Raw genomic sequence first — 18,209 nt, 5'->3', positions numbered from 1 at the left:
TTGGTGGTCAGCACGGCAGTAGCAGCAGCAGGGAATTAATTCTGGATATGAGGGCTCTCCACAACATTTGGTTCTTTTTCCAGAAAGGAAAGATGGAAAAGGGGGAGGGATCGCCCGTGAGTCTGACTGACAGTTTACATAATGAGCTTGCGAGGACAAGAGGCAACTATATAAAAGAGCTCGAAGGGAAGCAAGTTTTCCATTTACTGAGCGCTGTTAGCTCCGGTGAAGGAGGAGCGGTTCAACACTAAACACTCCCCCTGTGCGTCTCTCACCAAATCCACTCGGCTTTGGAGTTTATAAAGGCGACTAAAGCAATCACAGTTTGGTCGTTGGCTGCAGGATTAATTCCCAGAGGGGGATGGTTTAAACACCTGGATTATACCTTCCATTTTCTGCTGGTGCTTGGGGAATAATTGGAAGGACAGGGTGTTCTAGGTGAATTGCTGTGACGACTTTTTGTCTCAAGGAAGAAGCATTTTCTTGGTCCAATTGAGGAATACCGGAGGAAAATTGAACCCAATTCCCACTGTGAAGCCTTGAATAACAGGAGGATGGCAGCTTTGCGCATCTTTGGCTTGACGTTTCTGTTAATGATTTTGCAGCAGGTAATCACGCATTGAAAAAAAGGGGGTCCTAAATGTAATTGGGTGATGGAAGCCAGTTGTATGGCAAAACCTGGGGTAAGCGCTGATGTGGCTCTTTTGTATGTCTCCTCTTTGTGCAGAGGGTATCCGGCTCTGGCGTCTTCCAACTGGAGCTGCACGAGTTTGCGAATAGCCAGGGGTCCCTGGCTAGCGGAAAACCCTGTTCGCCCCACTGTAGGACCTTTTTTCGCGTCTGTCTGAAGCATTTTCAGGCCGTGGTCTCTCCGGGTTCCTGTACTTTCGGCAGCATTGTCACCCCAGTCCTGGGAGTAAACTCCTTCAGCGTCAAAGAAACGGAGAGATTTGGAAGCCCCATTAAGTTACCCTTTAACTTCACCTGGCCGGTAAGATCCCACCTTAAACATGATTTAAATTGTATGGAGGGGAGATAAAAGGTTAAACAGAGTGCGCTGTTAATCTATAGTGAAAACAAACTACTTTCGTCCTTAGATTTATTTCCATAACTTCCTTTTCAAGAAGAAAGAGATGGAATAATGCATCCAGTCTATAAGGCAGTTAGATGTCAGTATTACTTAAAGGAAGAGAGATGTAAATACTCGCAAGCTGGGAAAATTTGCATTCAACAAAACTAGTGGGGCGGGGGAGGGGTTGAGAGTACCCTTCTGACCAACAAAACAGAAATAAAATGCCCTTGTCAGTGAAAGACAAGAGAAACGTTTTCCCAAGAGATGAAAACAGCTCTAAGGAAGCTCCATTTCATTGACTCGGACAAAGTAATGCTATCTGCAATTAGATTAATTAAAATGTATATCTCCGACCTGGCAGCGCTACGGTTTCCTGGTTTCACCCAATTGTTTCAGCTGCAAGGAAGACTCTGTGACAGACCAAAACCTTTTCGGATCAATCTAATTCAAGATCTCGCTTGTCTTAAATTCTGTATCTTCCAGTCACTTATGTTTTGTTTCCATTCGCAGGGAACTTTCTCACTGATCATTGAAGCCTGGCATGCTCCTGCAAATTACCTTCCAGAAGGTGAATATGACACTGCACTTAGCAATCACGAGGGGGCGACCGTTTCCTAAAATTCGGTGCTTGTCTGTAAACTAATCCGAAATAGTTAACCTGTCAACGTCACTAGAAAAGTTTTAAAGTAAACTAAATTGACCTTATTGAATTCCGATGTTTATACTATAATCTCGATGCTAGCTTTATCCTACAATCGGGAGCTATTCCCTAAATGATATCCATCAGGTTTGCTTTGATTTTGTCCCCTACCTAATCTCCAACACAATTGCGTTTCCTCCAGTTTATTTTTGGCGTGGGAAAGAAAGGAGCTCTTTGGTGAGAAAACTACAAGGCTGCCAAAAAGTCATGACTGCCTTTTCCTGTATTTTACACCTTTTTCAAATTCCGCCCTTTGGAAAAGGAATAATGGCTTTGGGATGTTTTTCTGACATAGAGGAAAAGGATATTTCAACAGCACAACTGTTCTCACTTTGAAAAGCTTTCTGCAAAGCCTCTTAAATTCATGGTTAATAATCGCTGATACTGGAGACAAAAAAAAAGCTTATGCTCAAATAAATTGGTTAGTCTCTAAGGTGCCACAAGTACTCCTTTTCTTTTTGCGAATACAGACTAACAGGGCTGTTACTCTGAAAACTGGAGACAATAGCTGCAGTGCTGTTCCTGAACTCCACACTGGTGTGCTTTGCATTAGCACATTGTGTCTTTTTTCCCCTATCGCATGCAAACAAATAGCAGAATGCACCGAGCTTCTTTGAAATTGTCCCTCCAGTTATTATCCCTTTATCTGACGTAGACAATAAGTAATGTTTATTTGTTGCTATGAATAATGCACTGTTTCCGGGCCCGACCCTGGTCCTTATTTCATTTTAAATGGAAAAATAGTAATGTTATCACTGGGACCAGGATCGGTGCCATTACATTGAGAAAGTAACATGCATTATTTAGGTTTTAGAAATCTTTAACATTTTGCTACTTAGCCGAGGAGGTGTCCCTAGCTGCGTTGAGCAGTTTGTGGGTGGCACTGGCTGGGGATCAGAAGGCACTGTGGGATGTAGCACAGAGTCAGGGTAGATCACTGGGATGGCAATGAGATGCGTTGTGGGATGCAGTGTGGGGGAGCTGGAGGGGGCTGTATCTGGCAGCAGCACTGAGCCCGAGCTGTGTGTGTGCCGCAGGCTCCCGCGCCCCGGCCGAGGAGTGGCTGATCAGTCAGGTGGCGATCCAGCGGCCGCTGGCCGTGGGCGAGAACTGGTCCCAGGACGTGCAGAGCAGCTCGCAGACCCAGCTGCGCTTCTCCTACCGGGTGATCTGCAGCGAGCACTACTACGGGGACAGCTGCTCCCGCCTCTGCAAGCGCCGCGACGACCCCTTCGGTCACTACGTGTGCGAGCCGGACGGCAGCCTGGCCTGCCTGCCGGGCTGGACCGGCGAGTACTGCACCGAGCGTAAGTGACTCCTCCCGCCCGCCCGCCGCTAGCCCCCGGGCCCGGCCGCCACCACCCGCCGCTCGGGGCAGGGGGATCCCGGCACGCCCCTCCCCTGCTCTGCCACCGCGCTCCCTTCCAGGAATCCTATCGCCCCACCTGAAGGGCGGGGCTGTGCGCGGGCAGCCGCGGCCGCCTCGCGCCCGTTGCCGCGCTGCCCAGCGGTGGTGGAGCTGAAAGCGGCGCGTGCCAGCGCCGGGGGGCGGGGGAGGTGGTTAGTTTTTGGCCGCGAGCGCTGCAGGGAGTAAAGGGCGGGCGCGCGTGGCGCGCGCAGCAGAAGCCAGCGGGCTGCGAGCTCGGAGCCCGCGGCGCTGCCGTGTGCCGTCGCCACAGGGAGTTGTGGCGTGGCGGCCCTCGCGGGGCGGGGGCGAGCGCGTGGGCCGCCCGTGTCGCCTTCCCGCAACCCTGGGCTCCCCCGCGCAGCCTCCTCCCAGCCGCGTACCCTCTGGGGCCGCTGATTCACCTCCCAGGGCGGCCATCCGCGCGCCCTCCCTCCTGCTGAGCGGCTTTGCCAATGCCGGCCCCGCACACCGGGGAAACCCGCGGGGCGCCTCTTTCCAGCGGCCAGCCCGCCCCGCTCTCGGCCCTATCGGGAGTACTGACTGGCGAAGCGGGGTGATCCTGCCAAGCCTCGCTAACCCAGTCCAGGGAGAGCCTAGTGAAGACAGGTGTAGCTCGCAGACGTGCTAGCGGGGCTAGGAGCTAAAGAGGAGGGTTGCTCTCGCTGCGCTGCCTTGTCTTCACGAGGACTTCCCATCCGGCCCCCTGGCCATGCCTTCGCGCTAGCAGCTGGTGAGAACAAACCCTTTTTTCCTAGCCGTAGCCAAGGCCTAACAGGTCCTGTGCGCCACCCCATTTACACAGTTCAATAGTAGAGCTACACCGAGCCCGGCCTCCCACTGACCCCTAAGCTCACAGCCCTGGAAAGAAAAAGACATTCTGCCCAGTGAGGCCTTGCCTACATTGGCTTCCCTCCTCCCCCTCGAAACTTTCAGCTTCTTGGTACTTCTGGTGCAATTCCGCCGGTGGCAGCAATGACGACAGGATACCAGCGTTTTAAGCACTGTCTCATCTATATTCTGAGTTGAAATGACAGCAGCTTGCCTATGCTCCTTCTTTCACCACTGCTACCCCCAGAGGAGAGGCATCAGCGGTAGTGCACTAGTGCCACCCCCTCCTGTTTTTTCTCAAGCTTAGAAAAGCAGGAGGCTCTGTTTGTTGTGTAAATAGAAAAACTAAAGGACACCTCTGTTCATAGCAAATGCTGGGTTTCTCTGGTTCACTTCTTCCTGCTCCAAAGATGTCTGTGATCTGAATTTTTAAATTAAAGTTTTAAAGTATGTTGTAGGTTTCAAGATTTTTTTTTTATTTTTTTAAAAGTGTAAACTATACTGCCAGATGTATTTAAACCTTTGGGGTTGTTGTTGTTTTTTATAGCCATCTGTCTGGCTGGCTGTACTGAGCAAAATGGATACTGCAACAAGCCAGGAGAATGCATGTGAGTAGATGATGATCTCAACCTGAACTTGACCGCAACTTTAACCTTTTATTGTAATTAACGTTTTAATTATTTTTTCTAGCTGTCGCCCTGGTTGGCAAGGCCGTTATTGTGATGAGTGCATTCCTCATATAGGCTGCCGCCATGGGACTTGTAAAACACAGTGGCAATGTATATGTGATGAAGGCTGGGGTGGCCTCTTCTGTGACCAAGGTTAGTTTGTGTATTTCAAAGGCTTGTCTACAAACATTTAATTCGCTGCAAGCTGAGGAATGAATCTACCCCCCTGTCCGTCCGTCTGTCGTCCCCTCCCGCGGGTTCGCAGACTAACTTTTTCAAAGGGTTAGAGCAGAGTGCTCTAACCAACTGTTAATGTGCCTCAGCAGGGTGCATATGGACAGTTACTCCACAGCAGGTTAGCTAGTGCAGGATAGATTCACACCCTACCTTGCCTTAAACTAATTGTTTGTGTATTCGAGCCCTAACCCAGAGCATCTGGAGTAAATCTCTTCCAGTGAAATGTCAATAGGCAACAATTTGTTGAACATCTCTCTCATACTTTATACTTTCAGTATACATGAAAACATAAATGAACTTTTTTTTGGTAATTGTGGCTTTTTCTTTAAAAACTGGTTGAAATGCTGAATATGCAGTCTTTTTTCTTGTTCAAACAAGAACTGTAAGTTCAGCTATTTATTAGTAGAAATAAATCAGTTTACTAACTCCAACAGAAGTAAACACCACCATTTGAGCCTTCCTTATTTTAACACATGAGGAAGTAAACTCGTGATGAGTTTGAGGTGTATGAGAAAAATCATAGAGCAAGACTGAAAAGCAGAGGTTCTGTTTTAAGGGATACCAGACCATTTTATTTGCTCACCCATTGAATCTCTGAACTTTAGCCAACTGAGTGCGTCCTCAAGGCCATAGTTATATTGTTGAAACTGAGATCATAAACTACGGTCCTGAAACAATGCAAATAGCTGCAGAGATGGTTGTGATACGGTTAGGTTAAGTGTGATTAAGTAGGAAAAGCAGAATTTTTGTATACGTTTCTATTAGCCACCTGCATCCTAATTACTTCATTATATTTATACCACTTACAAAGATTTCCTACTTGTGTTCTATGGACTTATGTTTTTAACCCCATCTCTCAATTAAAAAAAACCCAAACATGGTATACATTTAGGCAATTTATACCAGTGTCACTCCCAACAACATGCATATGGTAAATAAATAAACCCTCTCTCTTAGGTAGTTTTAAGTCTCTGAGTTTAAAGATTCACCTTTTTAGGCCCTTCTGCAATATGCCAAAGAGCACACCTATTTAAGGCAAGGCTTATTGTTAAGTTTGTCAAGGCATGTGTTGTCTTTCACAGGATGTATACTTTTCAACTTGATAAGTGCACATCTAAATCCCATTAAGGCTAATGGGTTTATACACACATAGTGGGGAGAGTATACTAAGGCACTTATACAGTTAAAGTTTTGCCAGGTCTTCCACATTTCAGAGCTTAGATATACTGTGATGGGAGAAATAACAGATTTATTGGTGACTTGGAGAGTTAAGTAATCTGCGTTCATTCTGCGGACAACAAAATGATAGACCTCTTAGCTGAAACTATTTTTTTCCTGTCTAAAACGTCCGTTTTCACTTTTTGTGCTGTCCTATTTTGACAAATGAGTGGGTTCTATTAGGTTGTCAAAATCTCTAACATTTGTCTTTGCAGATCTCAACTACTGCACCCACCATAAACCATGCAAAAATGGAGCCACTTGTCTGAACACTGGCCAAGGCAGTTACACATGTTCATGCAAACCTGGTTTCACTGGTGTTGACTGTGAACATGAAATCAGTGAGTGTGACAGCAACCCCTGTAGGAATGGTGGTAGTTGCACGGTAAGAGCTAATTTTAAATAGGAAGTCAGTCTGTGAAACAAGCACAAGTATACCTTTTAAAAAATGGCTTGTAACAACACAATGGGAATCTGATAGTTGACAGGTCCATTACTAAAACTCTGATATCATACTGAACCCTTTCCTGGAAGTGTCAGGGGAGGAAGTTTACTATAGGAAGAGCTGGAGTACTAGTGGCACCTTAGAGACTAACAAATTTATTTGAGCATAAGCTTTCGTGAGCTACAGCTCACTTCATCGGATGCAAGGAAGAGATGTATTGCCTATATTAAAACTAGTCAACTGAGCTTTAGGTTGCTGGGGAGGTTATTATGAAATCCATGCAAGATGCTGGCCCAGTAAGAGAATAGATATCAAAAATAAACTTCCTCAAACCAAAATGCACACAGAAATGCACTAAAACCTTTCTAGCCATCAATAAAGGAGTAAACCTGCATTACACTAGAGTACAATATCATACAATATGAAGCTGATTTATTAAAACTTCTGTACAACAAGCTTATGCATTTTAGAGTGTTCTGCTGTCTAGTATTTCAATATATTTGCAGAACCATTCACTCGTTAATTTGAAAAAGAACAATAGATCATGGATATCAAATGTGCTCTGTATCTTCTGCCTGAAGCCAGTGCATTAAGTCCCTCTGTTCACCCCCAAAGGCTCACAAGGATCACGCTCAGAAATAGCAGAGGGTTTCATTATGGTTTACAGGTGGGTTTCTTCACAGAGTAGCAAAATAGGTCCTCACCAGAAATGAGCTGCCATTCAGAAGATGAATGGGCAGCTTGCAACTGTGTTATGAGATACACACAGTGCAGGCCTAAGAGGGCCTTTGGGATCCGATTAAATAAACAGTAGTAAAGTTATAAGTGTCTTTGTTTAGCTGGCCATTTGGATCCCTGCAGTTGCACCTGTTCTGCTTGACTAATTCAGTGACTACCCCTGCTCTGAACATGGCTGTGGATAAAAATCAATTATTTAAAAAAAAAAATCTTATATAACTGCATGTTTTTAAAAATGCATGTTGTGTTTATATAAATGCTTTTTGAGGAAAAAACCTATCTAAAGATCATTTTAATTAGGATACATTATAGCTCAAAGATATCTCATCATGGAATAGGGATTATTAATTCTATAGTATGAGACAATATGTTCATGTAATGTTTAAGAAAAGTGTTGTAAATTAGTCCCAATAGTTCATGGATTAGGGACCCAATCTTATGGGGTTCCAGGGGCTTCTGTATAGATTATTTAGGTTAATCTTTCTGTCTACCCACTTGGACTCAGTGTTTAGTCTAGAAGATACCATCAGAGATGCTTAGTTTTGCAGTTCTCAAACTGTGGATTTGTGTCTCCAGAGATAACATGCTTGTTAACAGCAAAAATGTTTTTAAATAAATATATAGAGGTGAGAAATAACAGACCTCAACCCTATTGTCCCTCTGCAAATTTGTGTACACCGAGTCAATCCCTTACCTCTTTCTAAAAGTGCAAAGTTTCAGAAAGTTCAATGAATAGAAGATTGTTGGGGGCAGAATAGATCTGTACAAGGAGAAGAAGTCTGGAGATAAATGTGGGAAGGGAGGCACAAGCAGTAGAAACAAAAGTGAAACTATCTGAGCAGCATATTCCATAAATCTTGAAGTCTTTCTGAGTGTAGTCCTCATTGATTTGAGTTCTACCATACTATTCTCTCACTAGAAGGGAAAACCTATAATGGCAGCAGGCCATAAAAGAGACCCAGTTTGGGAATAAGAACCATTCAAGAAATATATGTTTGATGATGATGATTTAAAGAAAGTCACACCAGTGAACTGGTGGAAGTCACTTAAGCACTTGGGTTCAGAGACTGTTGAAGTGATAATCTCACTTTTAACAGCAGTAGCTTCTTCTGCCAGTGTAGAAAGAATATTTTCTTCCTTTGAACTAATTCATTCCAAATTGAGAAATTGTCTGGGACCTGAAAAAGCAGGAAAGCTTGTTTTTCTTTTCCAAATTATGAACAAATAGGAAAATGAAGGTGAAGATGACTGAGTTAGCTGCAGAAGCCAGTATTTTAAGTTTATCATGTTGACCTGGCTAACATAGTAGATTTAATCTATTTAAATATATATTTCATTTACCTATTTTAGTTAAAAACAATTTTAACAAAAACAAGCCTGATTTTTAAAAACTTGAATGTTTAACTAAATTCAAAAATTCATATGTTTGTTTTGTTAAAATATTATATGTTTGCTGTTGAAGAAAAAAATCCAGAATACATAACATTGTTGTTTAGTTAAATAAAACAGTTTAAATGTCTGATGCTCTCCTCCTAATACAGCATGGCAAGAAAATCCTCCAATTATTAATGATAATGTACCTCCCAAAGACTTCATAAATATCTGCTTCAATTACCTTTGGTAAATGAAATAACCAACCAATCATTCATTTTCTGATATAGCTGTAAAACTAACCTGAATAGTTTTCAAAATAAATCACTTCAAAAATGTATAGTGTGTACCTTCTAAAAATGAAATCTACATCTATCTCCAAGTTGTAAAGAATATGTATTAAGGTTATAACAACCAACAAGAATGCACATTTATGTAGAAATCCACGATTAAATCGAGCCTTCCTGATTAGTGATTTAAATCAATTTGATTTAAATCAATTCCACCCTGCTGTCTAGTGACTTAATCCCTCTGAGTCCCATCTGCATTTTTTTCCTATAAACGCTTCACTGGCTGCAGAGAACAATACATTCCCATCAGGTAGAGGAGGAGGGATGGAAGAAAGTTTGCTGTTGATCAACAGAGGATACCTGAGAATAACTGCCTTTGAATAGAGTCAAATAGCAAAAGTCCAATGTTAAATTTTTAATTTTGCAGGATATGGAGAATGGTTACCATTGCCTATGCCCTCCTGGATACTATGGTGCTCACTGTGAGCACAGTGCTTTGACTTGTGTTGACTCACCTTGTTTTAATGGTGGTACATGCTTGGAAAAGGACCAAGGGGCCAGCTATACTTGCCGTTGCCCTCTCGGCTTTACAGGATCTAACTGTGAAAAGAAAGTGGACAAATGCACAAGCAACCCTTGTGCAAATGGTAAGTCTTCCCATCAGGAGATCCTGTCTATCTCTGGATCCTTCACACTTTCAGTGCTAAAGAGATGGAAATCTTTAATTTGATCTCTAATCCTTCCTCTGTGCTATCAGCCTACCCTTCCCATTATATATTCACTTCCTACCCTGGCCTCTCAGAAGGAACCGACATTGTTATGTTGTACATAAATTACCAGTGCATTAGAGATTGCAGGAGATTTATCAAGGGAAGGAGGAAAGGGGAGAAGTATGCAGACTAAATTAAACTACCTATATATTAAAGGGACAAGGTGAGTGAGGTAATATCTTGTATTGGACCAACTTCTTTTGTTGAGAGATTTCGTCACCCACTTTTTCTCTCTATTATCCTGGGACCAATGTGGCTACAACATTATTGCATACATTATATTAAAGGGACATGATTATAAATCAGAGTAGCTTGATTAGGCACCTTGTAGAGCTTTAAAAAAATGCATGTTGTGTTTATATAAAACTCTTTCCCACCTGTTGCAGTAATATGAATTGCTTACAGAGGAAGTGACTTAGTGTTCAGGATTAAGTCCATTGCTGACTAAATTTTTTTATTGTATTTTTTTCCAGGTGGTCATTGCTTTGATTTGGGTCAACTCCGTGTGTGTCGCTGCCGCACTGGTTTCTCTGGTCAGAAGTGTGAGATAAACATCAACGAGTGTGCCAGGAATCCATGTTCCAATGGGGGCTCTTGTCATGACCTGATCAATGACTATACCTGCACCTGCTTGCCAGGCTACACTGGTAGGAACTGTGACATTAAAACCAGAGATGAATGTGCCTCTGGGCCATGCCAGAATGGGGCCACGTGCTACGGTGGACTTTATAATGCTAACTTTCTTTGCAACTGTCCTTATGGCTTCATGGGCAGCCGTTGTGAGTTCCCAGTTTATACAGTGCCCGTTCCATATCCTCCTAAACCGGTTCCCTGGATAGCTATATCCATGGGTGTGGGACTGGTGGCTTTGCTTGTATTATTCTGCATGATAGCTATGGTCATCAGACAGATGCGGAGGCACCCAGAGCAGGACTTGGAGACAATGAACAATCTGTCTGATTTCCAGAAGGACAACCTCATTCCAGCTTCCCAGCTCAAAAACACCAATAAAAATAAAGACTTAGAGGTGGACTGTGGGCTGGAAAAATCAAACTACAAACCTAAGAACCATATACTGGACTATAACCTGGTAAAGGATCTGACCAGCAGAGGGACACAGGAAGATAAATATTATAAAAGTGAAAAGTGTTTAGGAGAGAAGCCTCCCCTCCGATTATACAGGTAAGAGTGCAGTTTTCCCTGGCTGCTGTTAAGCTGCATCTGTCCAAGGTGCATATGAGAGAGAAGGCAGTTTTTCATTCAGGGAGCAGAAGTAGGGGGGAAAAAATAGATAGGTGGGGAATCTTCAGGTTGGAGCATGAGTTTCACTGTGCATGGGAATCTTTAACTGTGCCTGTCAATTAAACTCTGTTTCTGCTCAGGATGTGGCCAGCATGTGTAATGGAGTGGATTGCAGTCAGTCCACTCGTGAAAATAAGTAGTTTCTTTCCTTCCCAACTAAATGGTGGAGAGATAAGAACAGATCTTTGCTTTATTAAGATCTCAATATAGATTAGGCCAACCCTCCCAAGAACGTCCTGTTTTGTGGGCGTGGGGAGGTTGGAATAAGAATAGAGGTATTCTAGCCAAAGGGAAAAAAAGATGGGTTTCCATTGGTTCAGTCTTTTGATATATGTACAGATCTCTCACTTGTGATTTCACATATGATTTAAATGCTGCATTGTAATGCTGACATTGCAGGAAATGAAAAGGGACAGGAGATGGAGCTGAGTAGTAAATTATTAGGGCACGGTGGAAGTGTAGCAGGACAGTACTGAATCGTCTTTTCAATTGTAACCTCCTACTCACTGTAGAGAACACTTGATTATGGGTATTACCTCATCTTTTTACCCATCTTGCCCTTCCCATTCATCCTCTACCTTCCTATTTCTCCTATGGATATTTCTAGAAGACTTTTATAAGGGATTTTATTATCTTCAGAGTCCTTAGATTTTTACTTTGTCTCTGTGTCTCCCTTAGTGAAAAGCCAGAATGTAGAATATCAGCAATATGCTCTCCGAGAGATTCTATGTACCAGTCTGTCTTTGTGATAACAGAGGAGCGGAACGAGTGTGTCATAGCCACAGAGGTAAGTGCACAGTTCCCTAAGATTCTATCTAGGCAGTCATTGATTCAGAGTGACAGAGGAAGTCATACTTCAGAACTGAAGTCTGAGAGGGTGGCAGTTGTATTGCAGGGATTTCAAGCACCCTCTGGTTTTCATCTATACTATGATCAAAGGCTATGATTGGTGGTCCACCAGTGGTACATGGAACTCTTTCTGGTGGCCCACAGGAGCACCAGAACAAACAGAAAATCCAGAAGGGAGATATGGGAGGTAATCTAACTTATTTCTTTTAGAGGTGCTGACTCAGAAGTGAAGTCAGTTGGAGCTGAGGGTGCCCAGCACTACTGAAAATCAGATCATAAAAGTTTAATGAGTGGAGATAGTGGGGCAGTGGTAAATAAGATTCTTATATACATGGTCCACAAAATGAAAAAGTGATAAATCCTAGGACATAGATATAAAGCTAGGAGAGTCCCTCCAACAGCAAGAGGACATAAGAGAATAATCCATGGGTGGTATCTGTTCTATGGGAACACTAATATAGCCATGGAGTTCCGTCAATAGATGTAAGATAGCTGAATAAGCACCAGGAAGAGTACTGTGAGGCCTGGTCTAAAGTACTGCTTAAGTCAATGTAAGTCATGTCACTCGGGTGTGGAAAAAGCACCCCCCTGGGCGACGTAGCTTACTTCAACCTAATGCGCTGTCTACACAGCACTATGTCAACAGGAAGACGCTCTCCCACCGACTTACTTACCTTCCGCCACTTGAGGAGGTGGAGTACAGCCATCAACGTATCGCATCTTCACAAGATCTGCTAAATTGATGCTACTGCATCAATCGCAGCAGTGCCGGTTTTGCGTGCTAGTGTAGACAAGTCAGGGAAGGGCACTTAAATCCCTTGCCACACAGGATCCCATTACTTGTGTAGATTTTGATGTGTTATCTGAGAGGCCAGGGGACAATACAGAAACGGATCTTTAGAGGAAGAGTTCAGCATGGGGTAGTGTTGAGAATTTAAACAAAAGCTGTCAAGGAACTGAATATTTATTAAGGAACTAACAACCATTTGGAAAAAAGGTCCAATGAGAAGTTAAGGGCAATTTAATGCCAACTGGTGGCTTTCTTATCTGAAGAAATACCTTGAACTGAGTTTGCTCTAGTTCTACTTTTCTGCCTATGTGCCCAGTTTAGTACTGTAGTTTGAGGACCCAGAGGAGGAGAAATCTACTGTGGCATTAACACTCAGTACAACAGAATTCTAGCTCCTCTAACATTCCTACTTAAAAGGCAAGCTGAAAAATAGTGGGAATGCAAATAAATCAGATAAAATAGAAAGCTTATGGCTAATGGAAGGAATTTTCAAAGGCACATATGGCAGTTAGGTGCCTAATTCCTACTAACAATCAGTGGGAATTAGGCCCTACTTGCTATATGTGCCTTTGAAAATCTCCCCTAATGTTTTCAGACCTGGCTGCCTAAAGTTAAGCTCTTAAATCCATATTTGGCATTTAAATAAAAGTGGTCTGGTTTTCAAGGGTGCTGCTTGATGATTCTTAGCACTTTCAAAAGTCGGACAAATCTGGGTTTGGAAGCCTGACTTTAGGCTTTGAAAATTGGGAAATTTTAACCTAAATTACCTTGCATTCAAACTAGATAATTCACCTGTAGAAAGTGAGGCTACTTGAAATAGGGCAGAGCTGCTAGCTAGTGATTCTCTGACCTGCGAGACAGCCTCAACCCCTGGGTAATGATTATTAAGCTGCAGAAACCTCTGGCTTAAATTAATTTGATTTGGATGTACTTGGTTTTTTGATTTGCTTGTTTTATTTTAAATCTACAATATTCTACACATGGTGCCTTCTTCTCAATCCTTTTTAAAATTATTTTATTTCCTGACAGGTATAAGACTGAAGGGTCAGTTTGTATGCACCTCAGATTTGGTGATGCCAGGAGATGGACATTTCTGTTGCATTGTTTACAATTCAGAACTGGATTGGACTTTTTTTTTAATTATATGCAACTTGCTGCTCTCAGGAGGAGGATGGAACTGGGTGAACTGGACAGACTGTGAATTTACCGAAAGATGCAATACACCTTTTTGGTTTTTAGTGTCCTTGTTTCACATTTGATACAAGGAATTTAATTCTCTGTAGAAGAGGGAGGGGGCAGAGGAGAGAAGAATGAAAAATGTTATTTTGACTAGCTTTTTAAATGATATTGCGGCCAGTTCCTCCTGGACAGACCTGTGGCTTTGCAAACTCTAACTCTGAGAGATTCCAGTTGGAGCAGAAGGCACTTGACTATCACTTATATGTGCAGATGTTGCCGTGGGAAACACGCATGAAGAAAAAGTTACATTGCTATACAGATATTGGATATAGAGTAAATAAGATTCTTAGGTTTAAAAGTGCCTAAAGCATGTCAGAATCTAGGGAGCCCAAACAGAGACTTGACTGCTTTCTTTTGCAGTACCTGACCAGTATTGGGCAGGGGTGGTTGACTCTTCCTGCTGATCATTTATTTACATCTTGTCTCCAGCTGCATTTATTTCAGGCAATTTAACGGGTATGGGAAAGGGGGATACTGAATTTACGTTTCTCTCACTTGGTGTTGCTTTGGAGAACTTTGGACTTGAGCAGTAATTTGGGACACAGTTCCATCCCTGAAATGATAGAGGACTCTTCAACTTTAAACTGCTGAGAAGGGGGTGGTGTAATGAATGAATGTTAGCTCTTTCCCCTTGGTATGTGGAGAGACATAATACCAGCCCTAACTGAAAGCCTTACAAATGCGTTTCAACTCAATCAGCTACTGGACCCTACACATGCTGAGCTATCTCAGCTCTTTCATGCCCTTTGCACTACCAATGATTGTGAATAGAAGTGAATTTTTTTCTTCTGACAACTTTTTTTTTTGGCAAGGACTTGGGATTTTGTGTTATGATTCTGAATCAGGTGCCACCTTCAACTGCAAATAGTCTCAAAGTCCTAGCTGTTACTTTTCAAAGGAGGGGGAGGGGTTTATTTCCCTATTCTTTACTTCCCTGTTGTAGAAACCACCCCTCCTCTCCCTACACACACAGTCCTTTCATTCCTGTTCCACATGCCTAACAGAGAAGCAGCATCTGAGAGGCCCTCTTTAAGGACAGACTCGTAATAGAATTTGAAGGCTCTAAGCTGGTCCTCTTTGTTTCACTCCGACCCGCAGCAACAGGGAAATGGGGAAGCTACTCCTTGAATGCAGAGGTGCAGTTCTGAACTGGTAGGTTCACTGCACATAGACTCATATATATATATACAGCAATAATATTTGACAGCCAAGTGGAAAGTGCTGTGACATACTGTAGTGATGAGAAAACTGTGAGGTGGGGCGGAATGAGGAAACAAGATCTCATACAGGGCAACCTAGGACTATGCTATCTACTACTGTTCCTGACCTTGTAAATCCTAGTATTGGACTAGACCATCTGCTGCCTTGAACTGTGCAGGCAAGGTCCTGTCCTAATGTCCACTACTGACTTCTGCTCTGACCACAGAGATCATTTTGAAGATGACCTTCAGAAATCAATAATATGGATTTTAGTTTGTCTGTTTGTAGTTTATTTTGAAGTCTAGTATTTCAGTAATTTAAAAAAATCAGAAGCACTGAACTTTCTACGTTTTATAACATTATTTTGTATATAATGTATATTTATAATCAAACCAGAAATGTAAATATGTTTATTACTTCTCATGTAATGTTTTTAATGTGATAAAGTTTGAATTTTATTTTTTTTTTCAAACAATGAAAATACCTTCCTGCTACTATGAAGTTTATGTCGTTTGTCTTTTTACCACTCAGGTTTCATGATCCTTTGATATACAGGGTAACTCCTTGTCCCAGAAGCAAGTTTGACTGTCAGCTCTCCACAGCCGCCCCAAATTTACATCTTACGCAGACTTGCTATTATCCCTCTTGGACTATTAACTGACATCAGAGAGGTTGTACTGTAGTATGGAACTGAACTGACAGAAAAGTTGCTATTGTGCATTAACTCTTTTAAGCGTTTACATCCACATACAAACTTCTTATGGATTTTATGTGCTTATAAAGTCGTAAAATGAACTCCTTGGTAAGGTTTGCAGTGCACTTATGGGGTAAGAATTAATGAGGATAGGTCAATCTCACATTTCTTTCAAAAACTCTTTGAGTAAAGACCAAATCTTGTCCTCTGCAGTTTATTCTTGCATAGCATCCACAAGTTTGGACGTGAAGAATTTATTCCTGCTAGTTCAATTGGGAGTAGATTTGTCCCTCCCCTGCAGAGTTTCATGCCCCCTTCTCCCAACAACATCACACATCTCCTGCGACCTGTATTGGGGGCCTCTGCTTCTATGTGGTATACTTCCCAGATCCTTCTGCTCCAAAAGCATCACTATCCTCTTAGGATATCCTAATACCCCAAGGCCCTCTCAGAGGAAGCTTCAGCAAGCAGTGGAGGAACTCCTGTAAGATAATGCTGACAGGGTTAGAGGCCTTTGAACATACATTATATAAAATTTACATGTAGGCAACTGAATCTCTTACTGTAGCATATAAGTTTGGCAGTAGTGAATCTATACTGGGTGCATAAACAAAAATTGTAACAGCAAGAACAGGAAAAAGTTGTTCCTCAGTTATAAGTGCCAAAAAGCATGTTAAATTTTATTCCAAATGACTGTTTAAAATATATGTTTTTAAACTACAACACACAGTATCACAGAATTTTTACCATTATTAAACCACTACACGTAACACTTCCTAAAACAAATAAAGAAAGACCCTTAATGTATAGCAATGCTATTACTGAGTGGTTTGATTGTGTCTCCTGCTCTTCAGTTCCTTGCTTAGTAAAAGTAGCTTTTAAATCCTAATCAATTTCCTTGGCTACCACTTAAAAACATTCAAGATGGAAAACAGAAATAAAAAGCTCTCTCCTATCCCCAAACAAATATTCACCTTGTAGAGCAAATTATGAAAAACAAGCCATTGACAAAAAGCTGAGCAGATGCTCTCGGCTTGCAGCCCTTCATTGGCAATGTGAAATAAACCCAACAGATGCCTCTCTTAATTGAACACACGGATTACATACACACATGCACTCTGTCCTGTTTAAAACAAAACACACACAAAATCAAACAGGAAAATAGCCAGAGAGCTCTTCCTACAGCACTAGGCAAGCAGCAATGCAAAGACAAACAAGACCTAGTTTTGCCGGCTCAAAACGAAACAGGAAATAATATCTGTAGGCTGGAGGGAGCTGAATCCATTAAAACCCATGGAACAGATTATGTAGCTCTGTGGTAAAGTAGGCACAGCACATGCTTTTGTGTGCACCCACATAGGAGAGATGAAAAAGACATGCATCAGATCACAAGGAAAATTGTATTTACATGTTGGAGATACTACCACACAACAGAGTAGATCACAGATCCTACACAGGTAAGACAGGTGTGGTGTATGTATCCACAATGGACAAGAAGGAAAAAAATACATGTGAATCCATGCACATGTACACATCCCAGAAACATTACCAAAAACTGAAAACATGGACTGAATACACAATATGACCAGGATTTAACCTGATGTCTTTGGCCAAAAGTTCACCACCCCTACCGTGACCTTGCGTAATTTGGGACACAGTTCCATCCCTGAAATGATAGACGACTATCAGAGAGTGCTGTGCCTGGGCTGTTTACTTCCCAGTCACTAAGACATGGCTGCATCATAGCAGTGTTGCATGTCATTCGTGAGGCACTTTGAGATGCTTCAGGATGAAAGCTCTATATCAGTGGTTCTCAAACTTCATTGCACCGTGACTCCATTCTGATAACAAAAATTACTATATTATGACCCCAGGATGGGGGACCGAAGCCTGAGCTCGCCTGAGCCCTGCCATCTTGGAGGAGGGGGGCTAAAACCGAAGCCCAAGGGCTTCAGCCCCAGGCGTGGGGCCTGTAACATGAGCCCTGCCACTCAGGGCTGAAGCCCTCAGGTTTCAGGCCCAGGCAGTGGGGCTTGGGCTTCAGCATTGACCCTGGGCCCCGGGCTTCAGCTTTGGCTCTGGGCCCTAGCAAGTCTAACACCGGCCTGGCGACACCATGAAAACAGGGTTGTGACTCACTTTGGGGTCCCGACCCACAGTCTGAGACTCACTGCTCTACATGAATATAAAATATTCTCAGGAGCACAGAGAAAGCACCAGTACCATAGGTGCAGTGATGTAACTAGTTTTAGGTTTGCCTGATTCATATGGTGAAGCTTCATTTAACAAACATACATTTTTCAAACTAAATGTAATAGCCCTATGGACTAGAGAGACCAAATTCATCCTGGGTATTACTCCAGGATCACCAACTACAGTGAGTTGTGGAT

At 42.6% G+C, this 18,209-nt stretch overlaps 1 protein-coding gene across 1 annotated transcript; it reads left to right on the top strand.

Moving 5' to 3' along the window:
- Positions 1-189: 189 nt before the first annotated feature.
- On the top strand, positions 190-15,619 carry DLL4 (delta like canonical Notch ligand 4). The gene is made up of 11 exons (XM_073348742.2): positions 190-608; positions 728-991; positions 1,583-1,640; positions 2,810-3,079; positions 4,556-4,616; positions 4,699-4,829; positions 6,347-6,516; positions 9,403-9,622; positions 10,219-10,927; positions 11,726-11,834; positions 13,716-15,619. Exons 1-11 carry the CDS (start codon positions 555-557, stop codon positions 13,719-13,721), a joined length of 2,052 nt encoding a protein of 683 aa, XP_073204843.1. The 5' UTR covers positions 190-554; the 3' UTR covers positions 13,722-15,619.
- Positions 15,620-18,209: the final 2,590 nt, after the last annotated feature.

This window comes from Lepidochelys kempii, chromosome 6 (assembly GCF_965140285.1).
Source record: "Lepidochelys kempii isolate rLepKem1 chromosome 6, rLepKem1.hap1, whole genome shotgun sequence".
Lineage (NCBI taxonomy): Eukaryota > Metazoa > Chordata > Testudines > Cheloniidae > Lepidochelys > Lepidochelys kempii.
This window is presented reverse-complemented; position numbering and strand designations above follow the sequence as displayed.